The sequence below is a fragment of the Bacillus rossius genome, chromosome 1 (genome assembly GCF_032445375.1).
Source record: "Bacillus rossius redtenbacheri isolate Brsri chromosome 1, Brsri_v3, whole genome shotgun sequence".
NCBI classification, from domain to species: domain Eukaryota; kingdom Metazoa; phylum Arthropoda; class Insecta; order Phasmatodea; family Bacillidae; genus Bacillus; species Bacillus rossius.
Genome location: NC_086330.1, coordinates 110,796,395 through 110,813,577, shown reverse-complemented (window position 1 = coordinate 110,813,577; position 17,183 = coordinate 110,796,395). Strand labels below are relative to the sequence as shown.

At 35.1% G+C, this 17,183-nt stretch overlaps 1 protein-coding gene across 1 annotated transcript in view; it reads right to left on the bottom strand.

Moving 5' to 3' along the window:
• Nucleotides 1–244: 244 nt before the first annotated feature.
• The window catches only part of LOC134542117 (histone deacetylase HDAC1), a 50,275-nt gene continuing 33,336 nt past the window's right edge, over nt 245–17,183 (bottom strand). Inside the window, exons 5-10 of the mRNA XM_063386084.1 lie at nt 11,834–12,035; nt 11,431–11,680; nt 9,695–9,753; nt 6,547–6,700; nt 1,637–1,749; nt 245–1,180 (exon numbers count right to left, since the gene is read on the bottom strand). Coding sequence (XP_063242154.1) covers nt 1,116–1,180; nt 1,637–1,749; nt 6,547–6,700; nt 9,695–9,753; nt 11,431–11,680; nt 11,834–12,035 — 843 coding nt within the window. The 3' untranslated portion in view covers nt 245–1,115. The remainder of the gene's footprint in view (nt 1,181–1,636; nt 1,750–6,546; nt 6,701–9,694; nt 9,754–11,430; nt 11,681–11,833; nt 12,036–17,183) is intronic.

Below are 17,183 nucleotides of genomic sequence, written 5' to 3'. Positions count from 1 at the left end.
GAACTCGAAATGTGTAATGAGAAAGAAGCCCTCCAGATATCACAAGGAACATATGGGAAATGCAAAAGATGGAACTGTAGTGAAAAGAACTACCAACTGTTAGTGAAAATGCAGGAATGGTGGCAATAAAGGAAAACAGCTGCAGTTACCTAGACTGTCCGGCCAGAAAATGGAAGGTAAAATGCAGTGGATGACAATTATAAAGAAAACGTTTTCTGCTGCAAAAAAATCTAGGTGGTGGATGTAAATTTTATACAACATTTAATTGGATGATGTAAACTTTATACCATACAACAAAAAGAAAAGAATGAAGAAAACATTTAATGCAATTATCAGAATCAATGTCAATTATTGCTTGGTTAAACCTAACATCTGACACATTTGCCACCATATGTTTCACACCATGAAAATGTATAAAAAACTCTTTAAGATCATTATTACTACACACAATACAATAATACACTACTGACTACAGAAATAAATTAAAAAAACACTAATAAAGTTGTGATTTCTGCAAGAACTTTACCAAACTAAGCTCTCTTTTAAATATAGTTTTCTACCCATACATCTGTATGTTATGTGCACTGTCAAAACTTTACACTTAAATTCAGCACTTAAAATCTGCTGTCCATGCATTCAACTTGCCTGATAGCTTCATTGCTAAGCAATTTCAAATTAAATTCTGGTACAATCAATACTACTTGCAAAGCTTAAAAGTTTGGATTACATATCTCACATATGACATTTTAATTCACGCTCAAGTAAAAATTAATATGTAGTTCCACATTACAACACATCCTCAGTAAATTCAAACATTCAACATTTAACATTAAAATGCCAACTACTATACCGCAAAATAAAAACATATACTGTAGGTACCAAAATGCTTTAGATCCTATACAGTATTTTCCATACAAAAAATATGCTTATCTATCTATGCTTTCAGAAAACATGCTCTGATGCTAGAAATACAATCCGGGAACACCAAAAGTATCTCATTAACTCACATCAAAGAATATTCTGATGCAAACACAAAAAGTAATAATAGTTCTTTGTACAAAATTATATTATTAATTTTTCACTGAACTTCAAGATGTGGTAGTTCTTTTCGATCATCAAGGATTTAGTCCGGGCTCTTTCTTCAGATCATCCATAGCACTTGACTTCTCATCTTTATCATCTAAAACAAAATAGAGAAAAACTACTTTAATACTACTCTCATATATTTGCCAGTGTACTTACATAAATTATTCAAATTTTACTTTTTGAACTAAAATTTTAAGAAATAATGATATGTAAATTATATTTGTTATAACAGAAAAAATATACCCAAGTATAACAATCTGTGAAAACGTTAACAGGGTAAAATTATATTTAAGAAAATATTAAGGGCTTGAGTTCAGTTATCTCATTTATACATAAGCAAAAAATAAATATTACAATGAGAAGTAACCAGGTTCTATAGCTTTAGTTCTACCACTCCAAAATCTAAACACTTGGTATGTGTGCCACGTGTAAAGCATGCAGTTAACATTCTGGGGTTTACTTGTCAAAAGTATTTGTTGTTGTTGTTGTGCACTTCTTTAAGCTAGCTAACATTCCAGCACCTTTGACATTGCTCATGATATACACTTACCTTTGCTATCCAGTTTTGAGATTTCATCTCCTTTCAACTTGTCATCGGGGTCATGTTTATCACTTTTTGTGTCCAGCTTGTCCAAACGTGGACGCTTCCTTCCTTTGAATGACCTACACAAGATAAATACTATCACTGAACTAAACTTGTACCTACATCTCTTAAGTCGGAAATAGAATAATATTGCCTACATACATTAGAAAAATCACAAAAACTTTAGTTCTAAAAAAATTTTCGACCTTTTATAAAAACAATTCTTTTTTTTTTGTTTACTAGGCCCTATTGCATAAAACTTACAAGCCCATAAGTTACAAGTTAATTCACTTGTAACTTGTGAAAATCCCTTTTATTTTGTTTCGTAAACAAAATTTTGAAAGCAAATACTTGCAGATAATTCTTATTTTTCTATATGTATTTAGTTTTTTATATTACATTATAAGTAAATAGTTAAGGTTAAAAAACCCTTTTGTTGAATGTAAATTCTCAACAAGAATTTTGTATTCAGATTAAGAACCCACAGAAGTTGAGGTTAGAAGGAAAAAGAATTTCAGGGAAATAATTTAAATGAGTTTTGTTACATTATGGTGAATGCAATTAATGTTTCAGGTTGTGTTCATTCAAAGTAGAGAAACTTACAAAGGAATGGGAACATTTAACACCAACAAAAAAATAAAACCAAGCATTAAATCCCGATCAGCAGTTTTATATTGCCCTTCATTTATCTCATTCGCTAAGAAATGGAGATGTCGACAACATGCAAGGAGTTTTCTGTGCTTCCAGCCCTTATCTTTAATAATTGCCCCAACACTAATCACAAATTCCAAAAAACTTCCTTATACACTTGTCACATTTATTCTTATTTACTAACCTTAAAATAAATATCATTACAAACAGACCCTGTAATAAAGTTTTTCAATGGGGGCAAAAAAAAAAAAAAAAAACCATTAGCAGGAATATGTCATATGAGCAGTAAAAATTAATTTAAGCATTTACCAGTGTTTGAATTTTTTACCACGGGACTCATCAAGCTGTATATTAAACACTGATAGGATAGGTATACTCGATACTCGAATATGCTTAAACCAAGCCAATGATTTTCTTTCGAATTCATGGTGTTTCCAAGTTCTAATTTCTTTGTCTTTACAAACTGCTATAGATATTTTTTTTTGTATAATTGTCTTATTATTTACAACAATACAACTTAAAGTGAAATTACCTATTTCCAATTCCTTCACCACTTAAACATGTTTTTTTTTGTGGATTCCCAACTACGAATGAAATAAATTAAATTCCATAAAATAAAAAAGCTTAATGTTTTTTTTGGTGCCATATCATGGAACGGTTGGCCAACTAAATTATTGTAGAATACGTAAGTGCATCTGTAAACATACCAGATGGGCAGGAATGGAAGGATTTGTTATTTTGTTTTTCAAGACAAAGTTGCCAACAGATATTTAACTGCAAACATATGTATTTTTGAACACAAAGGTTTTCAAAATATTTTTTTTGTATTTATTGAATTTTATAAAACAAATGTTATAAGTAGGAAATGCATCATTCATGAAACGTAATACACAAGAAGTAAATACATTGTCCTTTTAGGGAAAATCTTGGGACTTCAAAAATATAAGATAAGCAAGAAAACATTATTGGCAGAAACATTATAACAGGGTTCTATAGTGTAACAAGTCACAATGGTGCCCGGCTGCGACGATTGTTCCTTGCACAAACATAAACACTCAAATTTCTCAATGACTGTTGCAGGTAGTGGGGTGTAAAATTCTGTACATAGTTATTTAATTATTCAACGACTGTTACTCTTTGCATTTAAATAAAAGAGTTAAACCGACTCTTATCTATCATATTGTCGAGCCGCCGAGACCCTTCGGGCCAGCCAGCAAACAACAACTGATGAAACAAAGCAAGTTACAAAGCTTACAGAAAAATTCACTTAGCTGGGGACTTCCCCGAACTGCTGCTTTCCTATTTGCTATACATTATTCTTACAGTTACCATTCACTGATTACGCTCTTGGAGGGCTACCCCTGGTTCTAACCTAAGACACAATTCTGGGATTCCCCAATCAGATAGCCTTCCCATGGGCCGGGCGAACATCTGTCTCTCTCTTACAGAAAATGCAACAAATTATTGTCTATCAGTTCGGTGTTGCTGTGTCCCAGCACATATTTCGTTATTTCTTTTTAACCGACTTCAAAAAAGGAGGTGGTTCTCAATTTGACTGTATTTTTTTTTAATGCTTGTTACCTCAGAACTTTTGACAGGGTGAACTGATATTGATGATTCTTTTTTTATTTGAAAGCTGGTGCTTCCTGTGTGATCCAATTTCAATTTGGTCCAATTCTGACAATGGCATTCATGAGAAAACCATGTCTTAAATTTGCATTAAGTATGTGCGCGACAAATGGACGAATAACTCAATATCACGCCAACCGATTTTGATGATTCTTTTTTTATTGGAAAGGATGTACTTCAAGGGTAGTTTAATGAGAGTTTGGTTAGGTTCTGATTACGGGATCCATTACAAAGTAACGGAACTCTTCAATTCTTAGGAGCAAATTATTCTAATAATATTGTAACAGCGAGTGCAGGTAGTTATTGTACCTAAAGTAATCAGTTCTTCAGGTAATAGCGTACTATATAAACCTGCTCGTAAATTGGAACGCTGTTGTGGATAAAGAGTTATTTTGCAAACGGCACATGGTACATCCGAGAAAATATTAATAGCCGCTTCAAAAGATTGTTCATTTGCGATATCCCTACACACATGACTGACTTGTCGCATTCTACTAAGTCGAAGTGAACGCGTTTCGAGTGTTTTGTTTGATAATCGATCGTGAATCAATCCGAGTCGGTGGGCACGTTGCTCCTCCGTCTCATTAGATAGACGATCGTGGATTAATCCAAGTCGGTGGGCACGTTGCTCCTCCGTCTCATTAGATAAACGATCGTGGATAAATCCGAGACGGTGGGCATGTTGCTCCTCCGTCTCATAAGATAGACGATCGCGGATTAAGCCGAAACGGTGGGCACGTTTCTCCTCCGTCTCTTGGGATAAGCGATCGTGGATCAAGCTGAGACGGTTGGCACATTGCTCCTCTGTCTCTTTGGATAGACGATCATGTATTACGCTGAGTCAGTGGGAATGTTGCTCCTCCGTCTCATTCGATAGACGATCGTTGATCAAGCCGAGACGGTGACTACGTTTTTCGATATTTTCCCTGTTCAAAACTTTTTTCATGTAAAGCAGCATTTTCGAAAGTCTATTTTTGCGCTCTTAGCAAGTCTCTTTTGAAATTGTCCTCGAGGTAGATTTCCTCTGTTGAGATAGGCGTTTCTCCCTGACTTCATTTGTTTCATTTAAACGGCGCTGTCTAATATGAGCAGCACATTTAGTAGGTCTACCCATATTCAGACAAATTAGTTAGTGTACTTCAGATTCACTAAAAATTAAAAAAAATTAAAAAATGTTAACAAAAAAAAACTATTAAAAAAATTAATATGCACCCAAAAGTTATAAAATAATTGCGTATTCTTCTACAATATAATCAACTTACTTTTTCTACTCATCAACATGTAGGTACGATCCATGTGTTTGCCACGCAAGAAGGTAGGTAGGTAGGTACCTACCCACTTCAAATCTAACTCAACACATACCTACGAATAACAAACAATGATCAAAATATTTTTTTAGAGTTCTCTTAAGTAAAATGAAATGAAAAATATTAGACTACTTTTAAAAGTCAATCAAATTATTACGATAATATAATGTAGTTACAATTATTGTTATTTTTGGAGTCTGTGTCAGCCAAGGTAGGTTTGTAACTACATACATAGTTATAGGTGAGATGTGCTTGTGTCGCACGCGCGACGTGACGAGGCGAGAGGCGAGAGCGGGCCCGTGGCGTGATGAGGGGGGGGGGGAGGGGGGGGGGGGGAGCTGTCAAGTGGTCACGCCGGGCATGCGGCGCGCCAGTCAAGAGACAGAAGTGATACGAGTCACTTGATTACAAACCGTTTCAGATTCTTTTCTCGTTCTATATCTACACTGTCCTTCTTACAGTAATTCCTTGTGTTTAATATTGGCTATATTTTCGTATCACCGTTTGCTACACTATGTCTCAGCATAGTGTCGTATTAAAGTTTGTTTGTTTGAATTAGGTATCGGTATTTATGTAGTTTCAAGGTCGCAGATATTGTCACAGTACATTGTCGTATAAAAGTTAATTTGTAAATGGGTTTAATTAGGTATTGGTATTCTGAAATTCATGTAAACAAATTTTATGTAAAATCAGCTGAACCATTTTTACAATTGTGAAAATATTTCATGAATTACATTACTGTGCTCTTGTAAATAATGAGCTTGTAAACTGTAACTTGATGAAATAGGCATCTGCAATGCTAGACAAACATTCTGAGAACACTGAAGCTAAAGAGTAACAAAAATTACTTTGATAGTTTCTACAGAGTAAAATTATATACGCCTTGTAAAGTACAGAGGTGTTAAGTGTTTCAGTTGCTGAATTTCCCCTTCCTGGAATATTTTTCCTATACTAATATTTGGAATACTGAACATTGGATGGTATTTGCATTTTGAGGATTTGATTGCCCAACCCAACAAAAAAAAAAATTCATCTCATACTTGGCAAGAAATACCTAATTTCTTTATCATAGTAATGCAATGTTTGGAACTGCTGAGGCTTTGCCATTTTATTTTGCTTTTAGACTGAAACGTTGAAATTGTTTAAGTTTATTTTGGTCATATTCCAGCCAAAATTTGCAGGTCAGATTGAATATCCAAGTATATTCGAGATTGAAACATTACATTATTCAATCATCCAACCACAATAAACAAAAGAATGTTGAAAGTTAAAGGAAAATACAATCCTGACCTGTGATCTCTTCGGCCACCCTCTCCCTCATCTTCAGAGTCGCTGTACTCGTTGTCTGGTGCTATTCTTTTGTCCAAGGCTGACTGTGGTAGCCTCTCGTCAGGATTGGCTGCATCCTCGTCTTCTGAATCATTTACTGCATCTTCTGGGATGGCTGAAAAAAATTACATCTGTGGATGCCAGGGATAGTATAAATAAACTTTTTCTATCGTAGGTGACGAATATTATTTCTTAAAAACAAATAATTAGAGATCTGAAAAATTCAAGATCGCAATAAATTCGAAAAATAAAGTAATTTGTGATATATTCAAGGTAAAACTAGATTTTCTAATTTTTCCAGCTCTTTCATCAATTACTACACAAAAAAAAAAAAAGCTTTCATTTAACAAATGTTACGTTTTCAAAACTTCTCGTCAAAACATTTCAAAAACTCTTTATAAAAAAGGATTTGGGGGGGGGGGGGGGGGGGAGAGAGAGAGAGAGAGAGCAAATGAAATTTGTTACAAATTTATTTATATAAGCAAAGGGTCTTTACTAATTATTTTGTATCTCAGACTCTTTCAATTTTATAGGCAAATCTCCACAGTCACATACCGATACCCTGCTGTGCTGCTGATTCGTACTTATTTCCTTCCAACTCTAATAACTTTTATGGGCTGTCGGCTATGGGAAGAGCTTAATTTAAAAACTACATGTTTGCCTCTGTGTCACTTTCAACTGCTCCTGGACCATAGGTGTGACACAGAGGAGACAGGATAACACTTTGGAATGCATGAAGGGAGGACAAGAGAGCTGTAATGACTGTTGGTCGCACCAACTTTCTTCTCTCCTCTTCTTTGTGATTGCTCCTCTCTGCTTCTAGCCTCCCTGGCTACCATAACCACCACTATCTTTTTTACTCTTTTATTTAAATTGCTTTCTGAAGACGGCTTTTGTACTGCCACAAAAATTTCATTTTTTTTAAATTCTGTCATCTGCTGTTTTAAACAAAGCCTAATGAATCGCTTGTACTAAAAAAATTGCAGCACAAAAGTTTTCGTAAATACTGCGAAAACAGAAAGAAGCCAATGTTGAAGTCTTCATTGTGCTATCTTTAGATGCCTAAATTAACAGAATTTTCCTGCACCTTTAGTATTAAATGTAGTAAGATAAGAAATTGATAAAATATAATTCCTGTGAAGCACTAGGTTATGTTCTAATATTCTTTTTAATTCCAAGTACTCAAATAAAATTGCTCATAAAAAAAAAAATCTTTTTTTTTTGTTGAGAAATGTTGATAAAAATAACATTGCTTTTAAGAAAAAAATATCCTCCCCTTTATCAGGTCTCTAACTATTACAAGAAACACTAACTGAACAAAAAACAGACAGTGACAAACCCTGAGCAAAATAAAAATGCCGGCAGTGCAGTAAATGCCTAGGTCAACTGCTAAAATCCACTCTATAATTTCTAAACGCGACATTAGTGCCGGATTACAGAACATGCCAAACCACAAAAAGCTGGATTAAACATCTTTCACTGAACTTCTAAGCTCACATTTTAATAATACGTAATTCAGACTTACTTTTACACACTATTTCCAGGGTTCCAACACAAAAATTGACTATTAAAATTCCAACATTAAAAATTCCGAGGTTCCTACTCAAAGTTTACTATATAAGTTTCTAACTTATGAAGGAAAAATTCTTGATACTAATTAATAATACTAGAACTGCACAAACTATAAAAAAAAAATTTACAATTTAACCAAACATTATGTAAAATGTATGAAAACACTGAAAGCCCACCAATCATAAATGGTTAATCAATTTTAATGACAGTGCCTCTTACAGTCAAAATTATTCACCAATAACGTATTTAAATTACACAGTATTTAAGAAAACAATATATAAAAGTTTTTCGGTTACAATAACCTGCCTTGATGAAAGTAAAACCTTATCATAAAATAAGTGAAAAGAACAAAAAAACCTGAATTGTTGGTGGCACTGCTTGTAATAGTGCTGTAAAATATGTGTTAATAGCCAAACACATTTTTAGCAAAAACACAATACTTAATGACGGCATTGTAAGAACATCACCAACACACATTTAATTTAAAACATCCTAATTTCAGCCATTACAATACCAATAGTTATGAGTGCACTGGAAAGCAAGGCCAATACACGTGCCACGTGCCAGGTACCTGAACGAGCTTTTCAGTGGTAGTCCCGCGGCCTGACCTCGCCACCCCCCCTGCCCAAGCTGCTCCTTCTTCGACGCTATCATATCCCTTAGTGGCTTAGGAATTCTGCGGGCTTTCAGAGGACGCAGCGTAGATTGACGTGCTATTCAAGCCATTGTTTTGGATGCTTCACAGAAAGACGGCCAACTGGCATAAAAGCGGCGATGCCGGCCTCAGCGTGAGTTCCGAGATTGGAGTGGAAGTGAAGTGAGAGTTCAGCGAAGATGGCAATAAGCCCCCCCCCTCCCCCCAAGCGGCATGACGCGACGGGACTGTGCGACTGTGACCGAGTGGCGCGAGACTGTGTCTGTGGGCAGGAGCGAGGTAAGAAGTGAACCACTGTTGAGCCTAGCTCCAGTTGAGGAGTGTGAACTATGACTTTGCAGATATTTAGTGATTTATAAACAGATATTTTTAAGTGCAATAATTTAATTAGTAAAGTAAATAGTAGTAAATAAAATGTATAAATTTAATTGGTTTATCCTTATGAACCAGTTTCCCCCACTCATAACAGAGAGTGTGTGTGTGTGTGTGTGTGTGTGTCTACATATTTATGAACACACACATATGTATACACAAATATATATATGACAGCACACACCCACATGCACACAATCGCACTTGCACACATGTAAACAGGAGGGGGCCCCCATTACACGCACACATCCACATGTGTAAGTACACACACATATGTGCACAAACTCTGGCACACACACACAAATAATTTTACTGAAAACAATGATCACTACGGTGCTTATATATTCGTGATGTTGCCAAAATTCACTAACAAAACCAAATTGATCAATACATTTTATATTGAATTTCAGAATAATTTACAAGCACTATTCATAATAATGCATTTGAAATTTTGACATACTAACTAGTAAACATAATATAAAGGCACATTCTTCTCTGCGTAACATTTACCTTGGACTTGAACTCCTGGAGCGTGAGGAAGCATTCTTAAATTCTCAAATAATCTTGTTCTGAAATTTTGCAAACAAATAATCATTTTCAGGAATGAGTTTTAAAAAATAACCAACATTGCATTCACAAGGTCACAAACTAATTTTCCAACCACAATCATTGATAGTTAACTTTGATATGAGCTTAATGTCTAGTTGAAAGCGAGGTCATTAGTGACTGCTCAACATGACAAAGACCAAGAATATTGGGGAAGTAATCAGACACAGAATAATGTAAGGAACCATGGCCAGACAAAGTCTGGATTGATGGACCAGGATTTGAACTTGAATCCTCTGTAATGTGAGACAGTCGTAATGTTACGACACACCTGCGGGCCGGCCTCATTGCGACGTCAGCGCAACAGCGGAGTCAGTGCAAATACTGGGACAGCGCTTCGGAACGAGGCTGGCCACCATTGCGAAAAGCAAACGGGGTCGAGAGGGGGTAGGAACGAGGACTGTCGACAATACCGCAGACCCGAGGTCTCAAATACGGCAGCCAAGCCCGAAAGAGGGCTTTTTGGGGGTGGCCGTGCCGAGATGGAGCCCGGTTGACGTCGCATGTCTCTCGCCGCCGCATCCTGCCTCGCCGAGAGGTCTGCCGCGAGCGCATAACAAGAGAGCGGAGGTAAGAGACTTACAGGTGTGATAGCAAGGCACATAGATTAACTTAAATATATTTTATAGATTTAACTCAACAGGTGATGGTGTTAACAATTGTAATAGTTAGTAGTAAACTGAAGTGGAACTAAGTTACCGTCGAGACATTTTATAACCCCTTATTCCCTTTTAGCCCCATTTAAGAAAGAAGGTAATAATACTTTCATCAGGAGAGAACTCAACATAACAGTAAACAAAGAGTGCTCACCACCCAACAAAAACCTGTTGGCCAATGTCAAAAGCATGTTTATAATCAGTCTTTAGGGAAAATAAAGAGTTAATTTAACTCTGAACGTACTACTATTGGTTGATTCCAAGAGTGAGCATCATTGTACACATGGGCTTTGCAACATGCTTTCTACTTTATTCTCACCTACACATTTTAAAATAAATAAATAAATAAATAAATGCATACATAAAAATATATATTTTAAAGCAAAATAAAGAGGGTGTGCGGGGGAAAAATTAGAGTTGAGATATATATATAATGGCCTAGCATGGAAATAGATTAAACATTTTTTCCAGAATAAAGAGAAACGTAGGAGTAGTCTTAGAATCAAAGATACACACTACTAACGTTAGTACAGAAGCTACTGAATGCTGTGGTTTTTAAGTACACAATCACAGTATTGATGCAAGTTTTACTCCCAATCCAAAAAATGATAAGCACCTAATCACTTTATGGTTATTTTAGATGATCTATTGAAAACCACAAAAAAATTTAAACTAACATATTACAAAAAAAAGAGGATTGCCTAGTTATGCTACTTATAACACGTTCCCATTTCGTAAAATAAATATGCTTGTTACATGTATGCAAACCATGATTCACATAGTCAACACCAACTAGAACACTTAAAAAATATAAATAAATATATGAAAAAGTAATTACACATAACATTTAAATGCTTATATATTCTACATTCTGTACAACATAAAAATTAATATCAATATAAGTCAAAAACCTGAAGCATTTAAATCAAACCAAGATAAATTAGCAAACCCTTCAATAAAACAGTTTAAGGTAATGTGCCTTACTTTATTTTTTCCAGATACTCAGGAGTATTTTGGTTTGCCATGTTTGACGGACTGATGTGCAACTTAAAATCAGGACCAAAATATTCAAAGTAGTCATTGTACGGAAGTTCATTCGCGATCTCAACACCAAGTGCCACAGATGTTTCATAGGTCCAACAGCGAGATACGTTTCGAATGGTATAGCCACCACCTCCAACCATTAAGAACGGCAGTCCATACTTTTTGACAAACTCCACACACTTCCCATGACCTAGAAATAGAAGTCACAAAAATTAATAACTGTCTTAACTGAATGGACCCCAAAAGTTTAAACACATAACATAACATAACACAACATTCGCATGTTACAAAGAAACCCATCATCTTATAATAAGCACACAGTGAACTGTCATCATGTACTTACCTCTGACGGTGAGGTTGAAGCAACCAAGTCTGTCACCGGTGAGAGAGTCTGCCCCACATTGAAGGACAACAGCACTTGGCTGGAATGTCTCCATTACTTTTGAAATGATAGGAACAAATATTGACTCATAACTCTCGTCGTCCATTCCATCTCTTAGAGGAATGTTTACTGCATAATATTTACCCTTTCCTGCTCCAATGTCCTAAACACACAACAGTCAAAATTACCAATAACTATTCTTGAAAACTGCAAATTTAAGATTGCACTTTTAATTTTCCTTACAAAACTATCAATTCTACAACCCAGGAATGATGAACCTCTCGAATGAATGGCTCTTGCTTGTGGAACCATAAAATTTTTTGTTTAAAATGCACAATAAATTTATAAAATTGGCTGAAAAGTAGTTTTGAAGCATTTATTTGGGTGCTATACATTTTGATTCACCCCTTGAACTGGCCGGCAGTGAAGGAATGGCTAGAACACAAGAGCCCACAACTGCCACAGTCTCCTGAGATTGCTAAATGAAAGAGCATCCTTGAGAACTTAAGTGTCACTGCTCATGAGACAGGGTTGATTCCTTAAAAACTAATTTCTTTTAGGGTACCATAACTTCTCTCTATAGTATAGGTAAACAAAAAGGTGTCAGCCATGGCATCAGTCACAGCCATGAGTGGCCAGAAACTCCAGCAGCACAAGAGGCACGTTACTTTTTCCTCCTCGTGGTTAAATCCCAGCATGACAGGGTGTTTTCAAATAAGAACTTACTTACTATGCCTCGTCATGGAACTTACTTTCTTTAAAACTAAATAAATGCTCTAACTACGCAAGTTGACTAATGTCACTTTCTATATAATTAAAATACTTCTATTTCATTGAAATAGCTCATCACACTCATTCCACTATCTTAAATTAGTTTAGTTTAAGTCTCAAGAAATATTGTCATCAATCTTTCAAAAGATCAGGGTACTATCATCACTCAAAAGGAAACTGAAAAACTAAACGACAAATCAAACAATTTGTTGAACACAAACACTTGACATCAGTGTCACTGACAAAACTACCATTCAAATTCAGATTAAATAATTAAATCAGTTGGCTTCACGTTTTCTACACTTGACTTCAGTGTTGCTGACAAAACTAGCAATTTGAATTAAATAATTAAATCAGTCGGCTTCCAGTTTTTAAGTTAACTACAGAAAAACAACTTTAACCAGTTATGTGTGATAGTTCAAATATTACAAATTACCTTTACACAACTAGTCAGTCAGTACAGTAAATAAACAAGAGAAAGTTAATACTCAGGTATCACCTCTGAAATATAGTGAGAAACAGTAAGGGAGTTAACATTAAAATATGATCTCGAAAATTTATTAGCAATTCAAGAAGAGAGTTAAATTGAAGCAACAATCATCAAAGTTAAACGGAATAACTTTTAGAAAGAGAATGCTAGTTACCTATCAGCTATTGTTAAACACAATATTTACCCTGAAACAAATTGACAAGTTGTAAACGGTCACCCATTTACAGGTTGATTTCACTATTTCATGTTTATTGTAAATTAATTATTATTTTTAAATATGCATTTGTATTATAAGTTGTACCAGCAACCACACTAATAGGGATAGCTAAGGCAAGCCAGTATGTTTAGACTTTGGAAATTGCAGCAGTTTAATAATTTCTTGTCTTCATTTATTATTCTTTGGACGCCAATTCCTTTTTATGCAAGCTTTAGATAAGTTATACACAGGTTTAATTACAGTACATTTGATTTTTACTACGACTGCTTAGTATTCTTCCTCCTAGTTGTGAGCTCGTTGGTTGCTACAACAATCCTGGGAAGTGGAAGAGAAAGTTGAAAAGGAAAAAGGAAAGAATAGAGAGAATTCCACGACGCCATGGTCGATAGAAGACGTTTCCCTTGTGATGTATCGCCAAAAAACCTGGTGCCCACAATGGAAACAAGAAGTTCGTGTCAACCATGATAGTTAAATACTAAAGTGTTAGCAGAGTATTCAGATAGGAGAATTCTGAGTTCATCTACCTCAGAATACAGGGTACACGCCTTACCACGACATACGAGGCGTTCCTTGAGTGCTTCCAGCATCGCGACTTCTACATCTGATTCCTGTCATCTCGTGGTGAGAACTTTCCTTGTACCACGTTTTCAGGACCATTTTGTATAGCCGATTCAGTCGCTGAATCGTAGCCTACGGCAGTCGTAGTTGATTAGAACTCTCTTACAGCATCCCTTTCTACAAGTTCCTGCGACCATCCACCGATCTACTCAGAAGTCTTAAGTGGCCGAAGAACATGATCTACCACAAACAGTGCTAGTACCGGTAGTTTTAACCATTGAGATATCAATAATGACAGTGTAGTATCAAAACTTGGCCCGAGATCATGTATATCTGGCTATGTGTATTTGGTAGGTTATTTCTAAGCTGGTGAACCGTTAGGGTATCTGAACATAATTTTTCTATTCAGACTTGTTCAGATCATGAGTATTCAGGGTCATTCCATGTCAATAAAAGTTTTACCTCACCATCTCAGATTTTGATGAAATTTTGCACAGATGTTACCTCCATACAGACTAACAAAACTATAAAATTTTAGAATGATATATCTATCCGTTTTGAAAATATTGCTTTGTAAATTTTCGAAAAAAAAAACACTCAAAAACGCACGACAGGCAAATTTTAAAATTGCCATAACTCTTCTCCAAATTAAGTTAGGAAGGTGAGACAGGTGTCATTTTGCAGCATTTGGTATGGCCTTTCATGTGATATGTAACACAATAATGTCTAGAAAAAAAATAATATTCAAAATAATTTTTAATATTTAAATTTAAAATTTTGGAAAAAGTGCATTTTTAATTTTTTTTTTAAAAAATTCTATAAATTTTTTTGTACAAATATTAAATTGTCTACAAAGTGTCAACGTTGAGAGTTAAAGGGTTCATAGTAAAATTAATTGGTAATTGTAAACATATTTATACTTTACTTTACCCAATTATGATATTTAACCATTTTTATAATTATAATAAGTTATTTTGAAAGTATAAACACATAAAATTGATTAAAAATCACTAATAACACAATTGTAATTATTTCTAGTGCTACACTTTGCTTGTCTCTGATACAGGATTTCAAACATTAGTTCAGACAAGCATCCAGCTACTGGGGATTCCCCTAAATTTGCTTTGGGATTTCCCTAGCTTTAGGATTCCCCTTACTTTGGGATTCTCCTCGCATTGCCTTGGGATTCCCTTAGCTCTGTGATACCCTTGCTTTGCCCTGGAATTCCCCCTTAGCTCTTTCAGAGTACTGTACAGTAGTGGTTTCAGCTAGTTTATGCTAGGAGTCTGTATTGTTCTGATGTATCAAAGTTGTTACAAGTATCAGTGCTACACCTATATAAAAAGTGACCATTTTATTTATATTATGAGTGGAGTTATGCATTCTGAATTGAAAATGTTGATATTTATTTTTTAAAAAGGTAATGTGTTCATCATGATAGTGACTGAAACCCTATGAAAAGGTGGGCAGTTTACGGTAAGAAATGGCCCTCAGTGAATCATTTTTGAAGTTACAGTGTTTTAATACATTAAAAAAAAGCAATCACAACATTAGGGAAAAAAGAAAATTAAGGAATGTTACTAGTTGGATGTGCAGTTTGTTTTCTGGATTGCCAAAGGGAGCAAAAATTTGGGAAGCCTAAGATGCGCATAAAGTACTGCAATTCCCGATTACACCCGAACAATTCACCTTCGGCCAACCTCGGTTTTATTTATATATATATTTATATTTCTCTGTTTATTTTAATGTAGCTATACTAACCTAACTAAACGTCCATAGTGTTTTAAAGTGTTTTAATGTAGCTAACCTAACCGACCACTTTTAATAATTGAATTCATTTTTCCTGCGCAAAAATAAAACAAATCCCGAAGTTGGCAAAAGGTGAATTGTTCGGGTGTAATCGGGAATGGCAGAACTTTATGTGCATCTTAGATCTCCCCAAAAATTTGTGATAGCTGTAGAATAGAAATTACAACATTACAAACTGCTGCTGCTTCTTCTTCTTCTACTCACCAGGATAACAAATCAAGTTCAGATTCTGATAAAGATCCCAGTTTTTCTGCACCCTCAGAGGTGATTGGTTCATTAAATATTTCACTACAAGGGCTAGGAGAATCTCTTATTAATAGGAAAAAATTTGAATCAAAAAGTTATGCAACCAGAAAAATTAAAACAATTGACTCCAATATCAAAAGGAAACTTTTTGAGTTGCCAGATAATTTCTCTGAGGATGATGGTGAAGATTTAGAGGAATACGTTTTGCAAAACCTCAAAGCCAATTTCTTGAGTTCTACTAGTAGGAGCAAGAAGTTAATGATATTAACCTGTTTACCACCAAATTGGGGAGTTAGAAAAATAATACGAGAGTTTGATGCGCCAAACTACATGGTAAGACAATCAAAAAAACTCTTGGCTGAAAAAGGAATGTTAGAAAGTCCTAACCCCAAACCAGGCAAACACCTCTTAGAAGATGTAGTTGAAGCTGTCCATTTATTTTATGAAAAATTATGAAGTCAGTAGAGCGATGCCTGGTGTTAAAGACTGCATAACAGTCACTGAACCTAATAAAAATAAATCAAAAATATCAAAAAGACTTATTTTGTGCAATCTGAAAGAGGGATACACTTTATTCAAGGAGAAATTTCCAAATATTAAAATAGGTTTTTTAAAATTTGCAAAGCTTCGTCCAACGCATTGTATTTTAGCGAGTTCTAGTGGGACACATGCAGTGTGTGTATGTACAATCCATCAAAATGTCAAATTGATGATTGAAAATGCAAGATTAAGTGATTTAACAAATGGAGAATTAAAAACCTACAAACATTGCCTACCAAAAACGGTATGCAATCCACCAACAATAGATTGCAATATTTGACATTGTACATATTGTCCTGGTACTGCAGCAATACGGACTGTCATTGAGAAGTCATTTGAAGAGCACCTGATTCGAAAGATCACATTTCGGCAGTGGATTTCAGTTGACCGTTGCAATTTAGACACTGCAGAAATCATCAGCAGATTTCATAGATTTACTCTGTGACAAGCTGTCACTCTTAGTCCGCCATGACTTTATTGCAAAACAACAGACCTCTTTCATGAATCACTTAAAGGAAAATTTAAAAGAATCTGAATTTGCCATCACACTCGACTTTTCAGAAAACTACAGTATGGTTGTACAAGATGAAGCCCAGACTTACCACTGGATTAAGGGACATGCCACAGTTCACCCATTTGTGATATATTATAAAGGAGAAAAAAGAACTGAACATTTGAAC